The sequence below is a fragment of the Sitophilus oryzae genome, unplaced genomic scaffold, assembly GCF_002938485.1.
Source record: "Sitophilus oryzae breed Bouriz unplaced genomic scaffold, Soryzae_2.0 scaffold_1744_pilon_pilon, whole genome shotgun sequence".
Taxonomy (NCBI): Eukaryota; Metazoa; Arthropoda; class Insecta; order Coleoptera; family Curculionidae; genus Sitophilus; species Sitophilus oryzae.
In genome coordinates, this window is record NW_022146440.1 from 1,040,847 (window position 1) to 1,057,537 (window position 16,691).

Genomic DNA, 16,691 nt, shown 5'->3' on the forward strand with positions numbered 1-16,691 from the left:
AAAGAAAATAATTGTTATCTATCTTCAATAAGCCCCATATACATTCCGCGTTCGTTATTAAAACCATAATGTTTGAAGTTTCAGCTGCTGATGATCCACGCGTCCAGTGCAAAAGTGTTTTGAGTTATTTACTTTAGTAGTTTTAGTATTTAGCAGTTGTTCCTACATAAGAAAGAAAAGCAATAACAATTAGCCTAAAAAACATTATTTCACCACAATACACCAAAAGACTTTTTTATGTAATTAGGCATTACTAGCTTTAAAGCTATTACTTTAGTGTTAAAAGTGTTTAGGTGTATTGTGGCGAATTGGTGTTTTATTTTGCTCTTGTGACGGCTCACCCCAGCTCTATTAATAACTACTAAGTATATCGATTTCATTGAACGCTAATGGCTATATTATTTCAAATTAATGAAATGCCATTGTCAATTCTAATCACATGTTTATGATCCAAATTTATTGGAGCGTTAAATTTGTTGATTTTGTATATTGTATTTTTTTTATTTTGACTTAGATTATACAGTTCTGTCTAGTAATTATTACACATATTTCTGTAATAATTCAGGTAAATTTCCCAGATAAACATGGATATTGTTTGCTATAGATGACAATTATGCTTTGGCTATGATGCTCAAAAATTTTACTAAATCAATATGTTTCTTTATATTATTGGTATACAATATAATAAATACATATTTATAGAATATATAGGTACAATATTTGGGACAACTAATGCACAGCTTGGGATATCTACTACCAGAAATCGACAGAAGAATTAAGTTAGCATGGAGTACATATATGGAAAAAACTCAATCATGGACACTTAAAACGGACATCATAAGGAAACTGCAGGTCGTACAACGTGATACAACGCTCAATGGAACGAAATATGCTGGGAATAACCAAGAAAGATCGTAAAAGAATAGGGTGGATACGACAAAAGACCCAGGTAATATATGTCATCCACAGAGTCAAATCCTTCAAATGGCAATGGGCAACATACCTGGCAAGAAGAATGGAAAACAGATGGACCACAAAAATGACAGCAGAAGATTTAAGAGACCTAGAAGACGACCGAACCTGAGATGGGACCATGATATTAGGAAATTAGCAGGGATAATTTGGTCCCGCATAGCCAGCAATAGACAACAATGGACCCAACGACAAAGAGAGTATCTAAATATGTGAGGGAAGCTACTCCATAATTATTGGAAATGGTTGAATAAGCTAAAAATGATGATGATGATTATACCGGGTGCGTCTCAAAAGTGGCTCACCCCTATGACTATTATTTTTTCAGATAAAACAACCAGATTTGGTATGTTAGTATATATGATATAAATTAGGATTGATTGACATATTCAATTGTTTTCGGTCACTTCCGGTTTTACCGGAAATGACTACAACTTTTGATTTTTAAATGACACCCTCGGTATTTTTTTACTTTATTCGATAGAAAATGACACTCTGAATAGAATGACATATCATATGTCAACTTTTGACATTTTCGCATATGGTTTATTTGAAATTGTAATCTGCGGTTCATAACGACAATTTTACTCGAAATACCAAGTGTGTGGTATCAAATTATTCGTAGAAAAATGCCTTTTCCAAATATGCTAATGAGCTACCCTCGTTCCATTTGAAAAAAATTGGGATATGATTTAAAATACGATTTAGGCATCTTTTAACCTGCTAAGACAAGACACTAAAACATTAGATGGATCAAATCTATTTTTCCAAGGCTCCTTGATTAAAAATTAATGTTTTTAATACAACCATGGCACTCTAGATTGAAACCTAAAATACAATTTGTTTTTGAGCGAATATGTCAAAAGTTGATATGTCATTTGATTCAGAGTGTCATTTTCTATCCAATAAAATAAAAAAATACCGAGGGTGCCATTTAAAAATCAAAAGTTGTAGTAATTTCCGGCGAAACAGGAAGTGATCGAAAACAAATGAATACGTCAATCAATCTTAATTTATATCATATACTAACATACCAAATATCGTTTTTTTTATCTGAAAAAATAAAAAAGTTATAGGGGTGAGCTTTTGAGACGCACCTCCATAATTATTTTTTTTTCCAACAGTTTTAATCATTTGTTGATGGAGCTAATATGAATAGCGAAACGTGCGTCTGGTGTTAAAAGTAAAGTGTTTTAGTGTATTGTGTTATTTTTAGTGTTTTATTTTGCAGTTGTAACCAGTTTGCACCAAAGGTTTCAACGCCCAACTGTAATTATAATGGTACTAGTGCAAAATCTATGCAAAAGAGTGGATTACTTTTAAAAACTGAAAGCTACAATATGATTCTTAAGGTGCGTGCACATTGACCAGAGCCGCACTCGCCGCACGAATCGCACTTTTTTTTCTTGTCGCGCACACTGAGCCGTACCGAACGCGCCACATTATTCGCTATTTTGTTTCTTTTTGCCCCTACTAGACCCGTATTTGCCAATCGAATTTCTCATCAGTCGCTTCCGGAGTCCTGTCTGCGGTGATAAGCGTGTTTTTTAATATTTTTCGACAATGAATGACAACGAACAAGAAATAAAATAATTATAAGCTCCTTGCTAATAGAAGAAGAAGAAATCACGAGAAAGAATCGAAAGTTATAGGTTCACAATATTGGCAAAAATCCACATTATTTCCATATTTAATTGAGGATGAACTAAACATTTTTCAATATTTCAATATGAGCCATGAAAAATTTGCGAACTTTCTTAGCATATTGAATTTCTGATCTCCTCTTCGGCTACCTACGCTACGTAGAGTGGAAGGAATTGCGTGACGTCAGCAGCACTAGCCGCATTTACAGAAAATCATTCTGTCCCAACAATGCTGGCCGCATTTTCGTCGATGCGATTCGTCGCGCGGCTCTGGCTAGTGTGCGCACCTTCATTGAAAATAACGCAAACAATATTTTTCTTCGGTCGATGCTGCGCGATGCGGCTCTGGTCAGTGTGCGCGTACCTTTAAAGATAAAACTTCGTTTTCAAATTTTGCTTCCATTCTGACATTCTTCACTTATTCAATTTTTGCAGAAAACAAACCATTTATTTATAATAAACGGTTTACCAAATCCTAATATAAATCATTTGAAAACTATAAAAAAAAACAAAATGCCCAATAATATTTGACCTCATTACTGCTGTATAAATTATATAGATTATAAGTTTTAAATTCAATTTAATAATCGAAATCGAAAGTTTTATTGCAAATAACGCATAATTTAATGGAAACGAGACTTGCTCTCAAATTTCCTACGGATATTTGATAATAATTATTAGTTAAATACTCTAGGCATAAAGCTTTCAGAATTTTGTAAGAATCTAAACATAGCTGTTTTAATTAGTAGATATACGTTGCGAAAAACGAAAATGGCATTGCAGTATGAATATTATTGCAATTAGCATTTTGTAAAATTCGGAATAAGTCTAGCCTTACCATCCGGTGCGTATATATTAGGAGTAATGTTGATTGTAATAAAAAACATAAATTAAATAATTTTGACAAGGATACAAATGTAATTATTTGGATAGGAAGTATACTTTTTCCGCCTTCTCTTACTCATCTCAACAGTAATTGAAAATACAGGGTAGCGCCTCTCATACGCCGCGGAGGCTCCAAGGAGAAACACAGATTGTATTGAAATGAAATTTTGTGAGCATATGTAGGTTAATTCAGAGCATTTTTTAAAAATATAGAGAGTTCTACAGGGTATCCCCCAAAATAGTTACATATCAAAGTTGTGTGTTTTTGTAATGGAACACCCTATATATTAATTGATTATCGGATTCTGGGAGAAAAATAAAGGAGAGTTTTATAAGAGAAGTATATGTAAGGTTATTGACATATTTAACATTTTCTAGAAATAAAGATCAATATTTTAATTACACTAAAAGCTATCTAAATTGGAATTTACCTGGTATGTAGTTAAATTAACTATTGTACTTTAAATCAAATTAATGCCATAATAATTTAAATCAAATAATGATCCAAAAAGCCATACAGGGTGAGACAAAATTAATATTGAACATTGGTCACCTTCAAAAGTATTTTACTCTTTTATTTTAAATGGAACACCCAGTATATTATTCCGATATTCAATGGAGAATTCATGTCTATTCAAAATACTATTAAGGTTGCCTACCCCTCAAACAAAGATTTTCCTAGATGTTTTCATTTACATGATTTGATTTGAGTAGATCTTTATTATTTGATAAAATCTAGTTGGCTGTGATATCTCTAACGTTACTTGAACATAGCTGTCTAATTAGTCCAAATTTAACAACTAGTTATCATTTTGTGTCAGTTAAAACACAAAAAAAAATTCTCAGAAATTTGCTGCTTTTCGAGGTAGAGCTCCACATAATTTATGCCTTTTAAAATGAAGAGATCCTTTTGAAACGACAATAATTTTATGCAGTTAACAGGAAAAGAGGCATTTTGAGCATTCGATTTGATCTAGCTAATTTTTGTCACATAATTATAGGTTTATATTTAGTTTTAATTCTGTAATAATTAAAATATGTTTTAAACGTGTTAAAAATGTTTACTTTTTTAGTATTCATTCGAATTAAAAAAAATCTTTACTAATTAAATTCGTTCCAAAAAACGATACGCCACTGGCCATTAGAACAATCCAAATGCGCCTAGTTGCCGGGGTCGGAAATTCTAGACTTCTCTGTCTCTTCTGTCCTTGTTTGACACATTGGAATGTTTGATACACTACCAACGAGTATTTATGAATGAGATGTTCGGTCTATATTTATAATGTCTTTGGTTGGTTTCTATCAAAGGCTGCTGTTATTGCTAAGGCATTATATAAAACAGTATGATATCGAATTAATGACTTTGTCTTAGGAACAAACAAGTTGCATCCATACACCATAGTTTCAAGCTATTTCAATAAACCTTGGTTTATAAGTTAAACCTCTCTTAAACACCGTGCTAATATTTGTTTTGTTAATAATTCAAACAGAAAAGAATGTAGATAGTTTTAAAATAATTTCTAAATCAATATATTTTTTTTTGATTCCGTTAATTGGTGAGTATTTTTTCCTTTTATAATAATGTTGTTTATACTTCTGAATACTTCATGTCTGGGAATATCGTCACTACAGCAAACATATTCACTCTGCCGCCATCAAAGTTTGCCAACCGCCTTACTTGTTGTTAGATTTGTGGAAACATAATATTCAATATAAACCTTACTCATACTGTATAAAATAGTATATTCCATAAGTAATAATTAAAAAAAGTAACAGAAAACAGTATATAATTTTCGTATAAATTATGACAAAATAACAAGTAAATATTAGTGATTATGGCATCAGGGGGCACTACGGACGGCAAATCGTGCCATTCTTTTCTCGAAGGTATTAGGGGCACTTTTGACTATCCTGTAACTTTCTTGTAGATAGAGCAAGAATATTCATTTTTAGTAAACGTGTGGACATACTATAGCTCGTTAGATTACCAAAATATCTATTAATTACACATCATAGTTTATGAACATAGATAAAAGACTTATAATATAAAATTTATGAATTTCGACATTGGCCCACTGAGAAGGTACTTTTAGATGTGTCACAAACTTCAAATTTTGAATTTTCGTTAACTTGAAGCTTATAATTAAAGGAAGAAATGAAAAATTTCAAAATATTTTTGTGGATTAAATGTTAGCTGTCTGGTCGCAACCAGTAGGTTTAGGTCTCATGTGCCAAGTCATTATACTTATTACAGAAATAAAGATATCTAATATTGATACTAAAAATTTGTAAAAAATTGGTGAAGATCGAGGTGCTTATAGAGAAACTAAATAAAATAAACTGACTTGGTTTTACATGACTCAACTTTTAATAATTGAACAAACTGTTTTTAAAAACTTATTTATTAATTAATTAAATTTAACAGTACAAAATAGATGTTAACTGCTCGAACACAGAGCTCTGACTAACTGAAAACACTGAAAATAAAACAAGTGAACAATAATGCTTATGTTTGCTAAAAGAGAATTAAAGTCTTTTTAATACAGCTTCAATGGAGAATGGTTGTATAACACATGAGATCTCACAATTTTTAATAGTGGAATTTATTTTTTTTAATTAAGAATTGTTGAACATAAGTTAAAGCTTCCTATGTCTCAATTTGAAAATGATGATGGAATAAAAATTGTTATAATAAAATTGAAACTCAATACAGGAGAATATTTGTTAAAAGCAGGGTAGATAGCTGTCACTTAATAGCTAACACAGTATAAGTCCTAGAACAATGTTTTATTCAACCTCCAATCTTCTTCTCTTGCTGGATTGGAACTTTCAAACTCTTCTCTTGCCGGATTGATATACTATACTAGATATATTATACTCTGTGTGTGTATGATATAAAATTGTATAACATTACTTACTTTGTTATATTTCTTTCAGATCCATGGACACGAGATTGGTTTATGGTTGGCAGTCCAGGCAAATTGGCTTTAATTCTCATTTTTTACGTATATTTCTGCACTAAAATTGGGCCTAGGATAATGAAAAATCGAAAACCGTTGCAACTCACCAAAACAATTCAGTTCTATGACATTATTCAAGTTATACTCAACGTCTATTTAGTTTATGAGGTAGGTGGTACTCTAGATAGAAATTTAATAACTCCCTATACGCTATAAGATTTGGCCTGGTCTGCGGATAACATGCAAAACTATGGAAAACTATTTTTTTGTGTGCCGGACCATATAGTAGGCTAACCCTTTGGCGGACTAAGCATGTCCCAGGCGAAATCCGCAGACTTGATCTGTCAAATTAATCTTCGGTACGTGACAGACCAAGTCCGCAGACTAAATCCGCTAGCCAAGTCTGCAGGCCAAATGCCCAGGCCAAATCTTCTGGTGTATGGGGGGACTAATAAATATACTATACAGGGTAGCGCACCTCATCCGCCTCGGTTGATTATACGAAAACGGAAAGATGTAGAAACAAAATATTTTATGGGTCTATGTGGGAAGGCAATGTGCATAATTTAAAATTACTTTGAAATGTACAGGGTGTGTCAGAACTAAGGTCCATACCAAAGTTATTTTTTTTTATGTAACACCCGGTATTTTATTTCATTTTTGGATTCTTGGACATAAAATAAGTCATTTATTATAAGGTTTTAATATGTTTACAAGCTTTAGTTTTTGAGATACTATTTAAAAATATTTAAATATGCATGCTATAATAAAAAAGTTTGTCAACACCATGTTCAGTACTTTTCGGAATTAAGTTTTGTGCAGACTTTCAAGTCAGAGTAATAGACTTCACTAAAAAATTGTATTGCTTCCTTAAATGTATACAGGGGTATCAAAAATTGCTGGTCTATTTTAAATATTTGTTTTACATAAAAACTTCGTTATTTCAAATGCAACACTATGTATTTGTTTTAAATAAGTCGAAGCAGATTTAAATGTTCTTTCAAACTATATCTATTAGGGTTTCCTATACCTATCTATACCTAAACTGAATAAAACGATTTTTCACATTAATTAATTTCACATTAATTGCACATTCATATTAATTTCACATTAACTATTTTTTCGTAAATTAAAGTAAACTCTTATAAATTTAAATAAAGTCCATAAACTAATGTCGATTTTGAGAATAACTACTAACTGTCACTAGCAAATTGCCATGGCGAGACCAGCTATCTTGATTGCCATTTTATTGTAAAATCCCTTTTTATTAAAAATCTGAGACAGATAAGTATAGGAAGTCCTAATATAGGTTTAAAGAGCATTTAAATCTGCCTTGATTTATTTAAAAAATACATAGTGTTGTATTTGAAATAATGATGTTTTTATCTAAAATAAATATTTAAAATAGACCAGCAGTTTTTGATACCCTTATATTATCGAAAGAAATTTCGAAAATCGACAACTATGAAACTATGATCCCCTCCCCGACAAAACAGATACATTGTGAGACGGGAAATTGTAGAGAGAAACAAGTCCTATAACATAGGATACAACATTTTAATGAACAGTGCTTTCCATAAAATCAATAAAATTAAAAATATACGAAATAATATACATGTACTGATTTCTTTCGAAAATCGACAACTATGAAACTATGAACCCTTCCCGGACACAAACGGTATATTGTGAGACAGGAAATTGTAGAGAGAAACAAGCCCTAAAACATAGGATACAATATTTTAATGAACAGTGCTTTCCATAAAATCAATAAAATGAAAAATATACGAAATAATATACATGTACTGATTTCTTTCGAAAATCGACAACTATGAAACTATTATCTCTTCCCCGACACAAACAGTACATTGTGAGACAGGAAATTGTAGAGAGAAACAAGCCCTATAACATAGGATACAACATTTTAATGAGCAGTGCTTTCCATAAATCAATAAAATTAAAAATATACGAAATATTATTCATGTACTGATTTCTTTCTTGATAGTATACATTTAAGGAAGCAATAAAAATTTTTAGTAAAGTTTATTTCTCTGACTTCAAAGTCAGCACAAGAATTAACTCTGAAAGTAGTGTACAGGGTATGGACAAACTTTTTTATTATATCATGCATATTTAAATATCTTTAAATTATCTCAAAAACCAAAGCATTTAAGCATATTAAACCCTTATGATAAATGCCTTATTTTATGCCCAAAGAATCCAAAAATGAAATAAAATATCGGGTGTCCCATAAGAAAAAATATAACTTTGGTATGGATCTTAGTTCTGGCACACCCTGTACATTTTGAAAATAATTTTAAATTATGCACATTGCCTCTCTACATATGCCCACAAAAAAATTTGTTTCTACATCTTTCCGTTTTCCTTTTAATCAACAGAGGCGGATGAGGTGCGCCACCTTGTATAAATATTTTTTTTTAGAATTCAAAAACAAGTTTGATCCTCAAACATTTTTGATTATCGTTGTCTTTTACGTTAAAGTATAATGTATAATAATATGTAAGCTTTAAATAATCAGAAATTACTTTATTTTCGAGACATTTTATATTAAACAATACATTTTATATACATCCTTATAACTTAAATTCATTAGTTATCTAAGATAGAGTAAATTATTGTGTTATTAGATATACAGGGTGTCCCAGGCTGAGCGTGCATTAGAAGTTTCTAGAGAACTACAATATCTAGATCGGAGATTTCTTGCACATCATTGTTTTATAACGAGATCTATCGATTAAAAATATTTTCAATATGGCGGCACAAGTTAATAACAACTTTCTTATTTTAAATGGGTGCCCCCATTTTTTATTACTTACTTAAATTTTTTGTAAAATTTTATGAATTTTGATATTAAATACTCTATATCTAACATTGACCGTTTTTGGGGAAAAATATTTAAAATTATTGGACGAAAAAAACTACCTGTCAAAAAAATTTGTATAGCCTAAAAGTCAAATTTAGTTATTACCACAGTCACTGTGAGATAAAGAGAAAACATGTAGCTATCTATTTCTAAAATTAAATTATTCAAATGTGATATAATAATGGCGGCAGCTGTCATGGAATTGAGCGATTAAAAAATTATCATAAATCATCTTTTTTTTTCAAATGGAAACCCACTTTTTTTTATTTTGCTAATGAAAAGGTTTATTAATTCGTTACTTTTTAACTATACATGTTCATATACCTAAAACAAATCGTTTTTAAGTTATTTAAGATTTAATTTGAAAACGTATATTTTTCTTGATTTTATCTAGCTTCCTTTGACATTAAGTGTCAAACGGTCAGACAATTCATTTCCATCTGTCAGAAAACGAATTATTTGAGTTTCCTATATTATAAATACTGCCTGCCCCCCTAAGAGTTTACAAAGTATATTTATAAAAATATATTTCGTATTTTTGCTCTTTAGTGATATCTAATAGTTGATATTATTAATAATATACCGTATGATCGGAAAAAACAGCGCCAAGTTGGCTCGAAAATGATGCTGCTTTTTGAACAAAGCGTCACAATATGACATGGCCAGATCTATTGTTTTACATCACTAAACGGAAATAAAAAAGTGGGTTTCCATTTAAAAAAAAATAATTTATGATAATTTTTTAATCTCTCAATTCTATGACAGCTGCGGCCATTATTAGATGACATTCGAACAATTTAATCTTTGAAATAGATAGCCACAGATTTTCTCTTTATGGCACAGTGGCTGTGGTAATCACTAAATTTGACGTTTAGGCTATACTACACATATTTTTGACAGGCAGTTTTTTTCGTTCAAAAATTTTAAATATTTTTTTTCTCAAAAACGGTTAATGTTAGATATAGAGTGTTTAATATCAAAATTCATAACATTTTTCAGAGAATATAATAAGTATGTAATAAAAATTAAGGGCACCCATTTAAAATAAGAAAGTTGTTGTCATACAGTATTTTCGGAAGTACCGCCATATTGAAAATATTTTTAATCGATAGATCTCGTTGTGAAACTATGATGTGCAAAAAATCGCCGATCTAGATGGTGTAGTTCTCTAGAAACTTCTAATGCACGCTCAGCCTGGAACACCCTGTAGAGAGAAACTATTTAGTTACATAAATCATAATGATATTGGTCAATAAATATTATTCAAAATCAACCGTTTTATTTCTAATTTTCAGGGTATCAAATGTGGTTGGGGAACAACGTATCGCTTTGCTTGCGAACCTATAGATTATTCAGGATCGGAGGTTGGACTGAGAGTAAGTAATTGCTACCATAATATTAACGAATAAAAAGTTTACCTTTATTTGGTCTGCAGATGAGAAGAGGAGTGTGGCTTTATTACATGGTTAAATTGACAGACCTGCTGGATACCGTATTCTTTGTGCTTAGGAAAAAATACAATCAAATTACCTTTTTACATATTTATCATCACACGCTTATGCCATTCTGCGGCTTCATTGGAATAACATTTGTTCCAGGTAAGTGCAACTAACAAGAATAAAGGTAAAGCTTAAAATGCTGAATACATAGGTGTTACTCCAAAAAATTCTATATGGGTATTTCGCCACTGCAAGAAAATCTAGAAAATAAAATAGTTCTTTTTTGTAAACACTTCTGCGTTAATCCCAAACGGAAACTACTTATCAGAAGTTAGGTTTACAGATATGCAAATTTACCCAACGAACAAAAAATGCTTTACGTTTCGGAAAGTTTATCTCTATCCGTCGTCGGAAGCAAAAAAAATACAAAGAATAAAGAAAAAAAACTATTTAAAATATTTAAATTCAATTATTCGAAAACACTTTAGTTTTTTAAAACATATACGTCTACAAAAATCGTTGACGTTCTGTTAAAGTGACATTATATCAAGTTAAACTTCAAAATTAACAATTACTACCTGATAACAATTACTTAATATGGTAAAACCAAAAAGTCCTAAACTTTCTGTATGATTATTTTTAATTTTTACGTATGTTATGTTTATTTATGTTATGTTCTTTAAAATCAAAAAAGCGATTGCCATACATTACTAACATCTACAGATGCATGAGCAATACATTTATTTTTATTAGATTGATAGATTGTATTAAAAAACCCTTCTTTTATTTTTCTTTTAGAGGCTATCGCTTCTTTCATTATAATTTTGGCGTTATTAAAGTTTATTCTGTGTCCTGTGTCCCATGAATGCTGACAAATCTTAGATTTGTGAAAATTTCCCTTTCTTAAAAAATAATCTTTATGTTCTTAAATTCGAACATTTAAGGGTCTAGATATTTCACCAATGTAAAATTTACCGCATTCACATGGTATTTGGTATACTACATTTTTTGTTTGTTGTTCTGTATTTATTTGTTTAGTATGTGATAAAATGGATCTAAGTGTGTTTTGTGTTTTGAAAGATGTTCGTATGTTATATTGTTTCCTATCCTCTTATCTTTTCCGAAACGCCGCGTATGTATGGAATTTTTGTATTTCGTTTAATGTTTTGTCAAATAGGTGTTACTATGAATTACGTACAGAAACTGTCCAATATTACAAAATGGAATAATAATAATCAATTATAGTCTCTCTGTTAAAATAAAGTTTGGAACTGGAAAATAGTTTTGAGAGAGTCCTTAGTTTTTTATAATTGTTTAGTTATCGTTGCAGCTTCAGCTGACCATTTTTTTACTCAGAACTGGTTGCTAGTTTATCTACCTAGTACTGCAGTCCTGAAATATTATTTATTAAGTATAGAATGGAAGTAATTTTCTAACCAATCTAGATGTATCTGCAAATTTATATATTATGTGTTTTTGGTATTAAAAGTTATATGACGTATGACCTTTTAATACCAAAAAATACATAATGTCAGTGGCGTAGCATGGGTTAGGGTCGTCCGGGGCGGAGAGCCTCTAGGGGAGAAGTTCACAGCCCCTATAGAATCAGTCCGCTCCCTTTATAACAATTTTTTGTCGCTCCGTAGGTACTTGGAATGTCGCCGCCCAGGGGGGCCCGCCCCCTCCTCCCCCTGCTCCCCCTCCGCCCCCGCCTTGCTACGCCACTGCATAATGTACATATGTATAACTAACTAATTTTAAGGGAATTTGTATTTTTATTCGTTCTGACTGATATTTAATTTTCAGGTGGTCATGGTTCACTCATGGGTCTAATAAATTCGTTTATTCACATTATCTTGTATGCCTATTATTTTCTGGCAGCGTTTGGTCCCGAAATTCAAAAATATTTATGGTGGAAGAAATACGTAACTAAACTACAATTAGTAAGTATTATACAGGGTGTCAAAAAATAGTGTATCTAACTTCGGTGGGTGATACAGATAAATATACAGTATGTCCCCGGATTATCTTTACAAGACGAAAAACTTTTTTATTATTGACATTTGAAGGAAAATGCATTCTTCATAAAAAATTTGCTTATTTTAAAATGGTTAATCCCGTTTATACTTTTCTAAATTTCCATACCGTTTAAGAGATGATTAAAAAAAACATGAAAATATGGTCCAAGTCTTAAGAATCAAAAGGCGTCTATGGTAATATAATTCTGATTTCATTCTTTGATAGATGGTTCTTATTAATTTTTATTAACGTCATATTTTTGCTGTTGTTAAACTATCACATTTTCCGATCAATATTATCCACCTTTCCATAGCATTGAACTAAATTAATTTTGTGCTTCTTTAACATTTTAAAACAACTAAAAATATGACGTTAATTAAAATTCTATCAATAACAATCTATTAAAGAATTAAATAAGAATTATATTACCATAGAAATGCCCCTTGATTTTTATGACTTAGAAAAAATTCACTCATATTTTCATGTTTTTTTAACTTTTTTCTAAATAGGTATGGAATTTTGGAAAAGTATAAACGCGATTAAAGCAATTTGGAACAAACAAAAATTTTTATGAACAATGCATTTTTCTTAAAATGTCAATAATAAAAAAGTGATTCCTCTAGTAAAGGCAATCCGGGGACATACTGTATAACAAAAAGTGTCTATGAATATATAGGGTGATTCACGGCGATGGCATGTTAGAAATTTATTGACAACCGGTGATAATTTTTTGAAAATAGGATCTTTACATAAAAGCACCTGCTCCATCATTCTAAAATATTTTCAGCAATACAGTGTTGCCGCATCACTTGAAAAGTGGTAGCATCTTGCTTATTTTAAATGGGACACCCAGTATATTAATACATTTTTGGAAACTACTTTCATATCTGATAATTTTTGTATGATTCTAACCTATACCTTTACTATATTACCTATATCTCTAATAGTTTTTGAGATAAAAGATAATACATATGTGTAAAATTGATACTAATTGACTGCATTAAAATTATGATTTAAACATTTTTGAAATTGAAATTTGGGTTATAAGTTAACGGAAGTCGATATATTCAATCTGTCTCAATAAACCGATTGGATATTACACAGGGAGAGCAAAAATATTATTTATTTCTGTTAGTTGTAAAATTGTTCAAATCTTGGTTATTTTACATTCAACCCTATACGTATATTATATAAAAAATCAAAAGACTAATAAAGCATATCTTGTTCCTATACCTAAACCCTCCGATTTCTTAAGTAGAGCTATTTAAAAACTAATAATTCTATTATTATAGTTTCATTTCAATAATTTTGTTACCATGACAGTTTTGGAAATTTAGTACCTAAACTCCAAAGGTAAATTACAATCTAATTGATACTTATCTTTATATATTACATTTTTTGTCAAAAAGATCTTCGTATTCCATAAATCAGAAGATATTAGGTTAATTTAAATTGGGGTTCTTGAAAATAATGAATTCTGTACACATGCTTGTCTAGGTTAAGAAACTTTTAAACTCTGGACTAATTCATTTTTTGTTAATTCTTTTTCAGGTTCAGTTCTTTATTATATTTGTACACAATCTGCAAGTGCTTCCTCGCGAGTGTTCTTACCCCAAATTCTTCAACTTCCTTCTGGCAGTGCAAGCTGGATACTTCACATATCTTTTTGGTTCGTTCTACATTAGAGCCTACATTGAGAAGAAACCACAAACGACTATTATAAAAGAGGTTACAGCTAATGGCACAACAAATCATATTTCTAATGGACATGTAAAAGGAAAGGATGAAAACTTAAACGAGAAAAAATCTAGTTAATATTAGTATGTAAATAGAACTTTTAATTAATATAATGATAGTAATTGTTTAAAATCCACTGAGTTGATTACGGAATCAGTAGCTCATATCTGACAATGACCGATGCTATCCATAACTAGAAATGTGTTCAAGAAGTAATTTGATATATTTACAAAAAAAGTGTAATCTATCTTTGAACTCTTAATGAATTAATTATTGGAGCTGGTAATACACGAACGTATATTTATGTTCTGACTAGATTATAAGTACAACTTCTGAACGAGTTAGCAGATTAGTGATCTCGCTAGTCCAGTTTAACTCTAAAAATGTTTTCTTTTATTAATAGTTAATTAAGAAGTTCAATATATTTTTACATCCGTGTAGAGCATCGGAACACGGGATATCCTATGTTGTAAATTTTGAAAAGGTCAAATATTATCTACCTAGAGAATTTTATGTAAAGTTTGGTTTGGTTAAAGGCGTTAAAGTTTTAAATTCGTTTCATTTGAAGGTCGCATTTAAATATTATTTGCAAAAGTCTACCTTCAAGTTAGTAACGTTTACAATATTGGCCAGAGAAAGTCTACTTTAATTACAAGGAAAAATGTGTCATTGTCATTGTCAAATTCAATGCCACATTTTGTTTACAAGAATATATAACAAGAATTTGAATGTACCGATTAGAGTGGAAACTGCCCATAAGGACAATGTAAACACTATTTGGCGCTATTCTTGCAACGGTCGCGACCCAAAGCTTTTGATAATTTTGGAGCGATTCGGCTTTTTCCGGAATTATATCGCCAAATATTATTTATTCAAATTTATTATTATTTCCTTTTAATTTTTTAAATAAAATACAGTGTGTTGCATACAAGAAACTTCATTTTATATGAGGACATGTATGAAATACCCATGAAACATTGGAAACCGACGTTATGCCACGATCCACGATGGTTTTTGCAGTTCGCAGTTCACACAGCTTTTTAAGTTTTTAATGCCACTTTTTCACAATTATCACGGGTTTGAGTAAATAAAACTTAAATTAAACTCACAAAATAGCAATAATTACTTTGAAAATGGACTCTTTAAACAATTTTCGGAATTTTTTCAATGACAGCGGTTTAGATTTTGAAAGATTTTATAATTTTTGAAGATTCTGACTTTGACAAGAGAAAATTATTTCTGTTTCTTGTTTGCGGTTGTTCTTAGCAACCGCTATAGCAGCGCCAGATCGCGGACAACGGTCGCGACCCAAAACAATTTCGCGACCCAAAATGTTGACGGGCATTCCAATCTAAATGTATTCTACCAAGAGTAATTTTGTATAAAATATGATTTTTACAATTTCCCAATGTTAAAATGGTTAAATGGCATATTGATGGAAATATATTATCCCTGCTATGTTAGATATCTTCTCAGCTCAGTCTCCGGACAGGCTTATACCAAATAAATCACATTTTAAAAAATAAACCAGAGATTTAAAACTGAAGGCACGGTATTAAGCAGATGGAAGTGCGAAGATAAAAATAATGAACAGAAAGAAAACAACAATGATTTGAATATTTTTCTTCATGTTGAAGATATAAAAATTGACTCCCGTTTATTGGGTAAACAGTAGGAAAAGACCGCATCATTATTTTTTGGACATTAAGATTATTCGGTATCCTATAAGAAGTTGGGCTGGCTTTAGAAGAAGTCATCCTTGAAGATCAGGAGATTTGGTTTCCAATGGATGGGTTTTGAATGAATATAGACAAGATGCGTTCAGAGGAAACGTAATTAGGTCAAATCTCACGATTAATTGGTCTCCTGATATTTCGCCGAACGACTTGTTCGTGCCAATCACACTCAAAACCGATCTTTATGGACATATTAAATACAGAAAATTAGATGAACTGAAAACGCCAACCAATTGTGGAATGCGACAGATTCTCCTCTCAACAGCTTAAGCAATTTGAGGCGTGAATTTTACAATTATTTGGGGTATTGCTTGGCTGTGAATTGGGGATTATATGAACATTTTATTCATTATTATAGTTGTTTAATAAAGTTCCTTTGGTTACAAATATTTCGAATATTTCTTAAATTATTGTTTGTT

The 16,691-nt window shown here is 30.8% G+C and overlaps 1 protein-coding gene across 5 annotated transcripts in view; it reads left to right on the forward strand.

Annotated features, from left to right (window-relative positions):
• The window catches only part of LOC115881914 (elongation of very long chain fatty acids protein 7-like), a 145,683-nt gene extending 130,292 nt beyond the window's left edge, over positions 1 to 15,391 (forward strand). For all 5 annotated transcript variants that reach the window (XM_030899640.1, XM_030899642.1, XM_030899641.1 and 2 more), the window contains exons 3-7: positions 6,438 to 6,628; positions 10,637 to 10,717; positions 10,777 to 10,939; positions 12,587 to 12,723; positions 14,351 to 15,391. In XM_030899640.1, the coding sequence (XP_030755500.1) occupies positions 6,438 to 6,628; positions 10,637 to 10,717; positions 10,777 to 10,939; positions 12,587 to 12,723; positions 14,351 to 14,614 (836 nt within the window). In that variant the 3' untranslated portion in view covers positions 14,615 to 15,391. The remainder of the gene's footprint in view (positions 1 to 6,437; positions 6,629 to 10,636; positions 10,718 to 10,776; positions 10,940 to 12,586; positions 12,724 to 14,350) is intronic.
• The last annotated feature ends 1,300 nt before the right edge of the window (positions 15,392 to 16,691 follow it).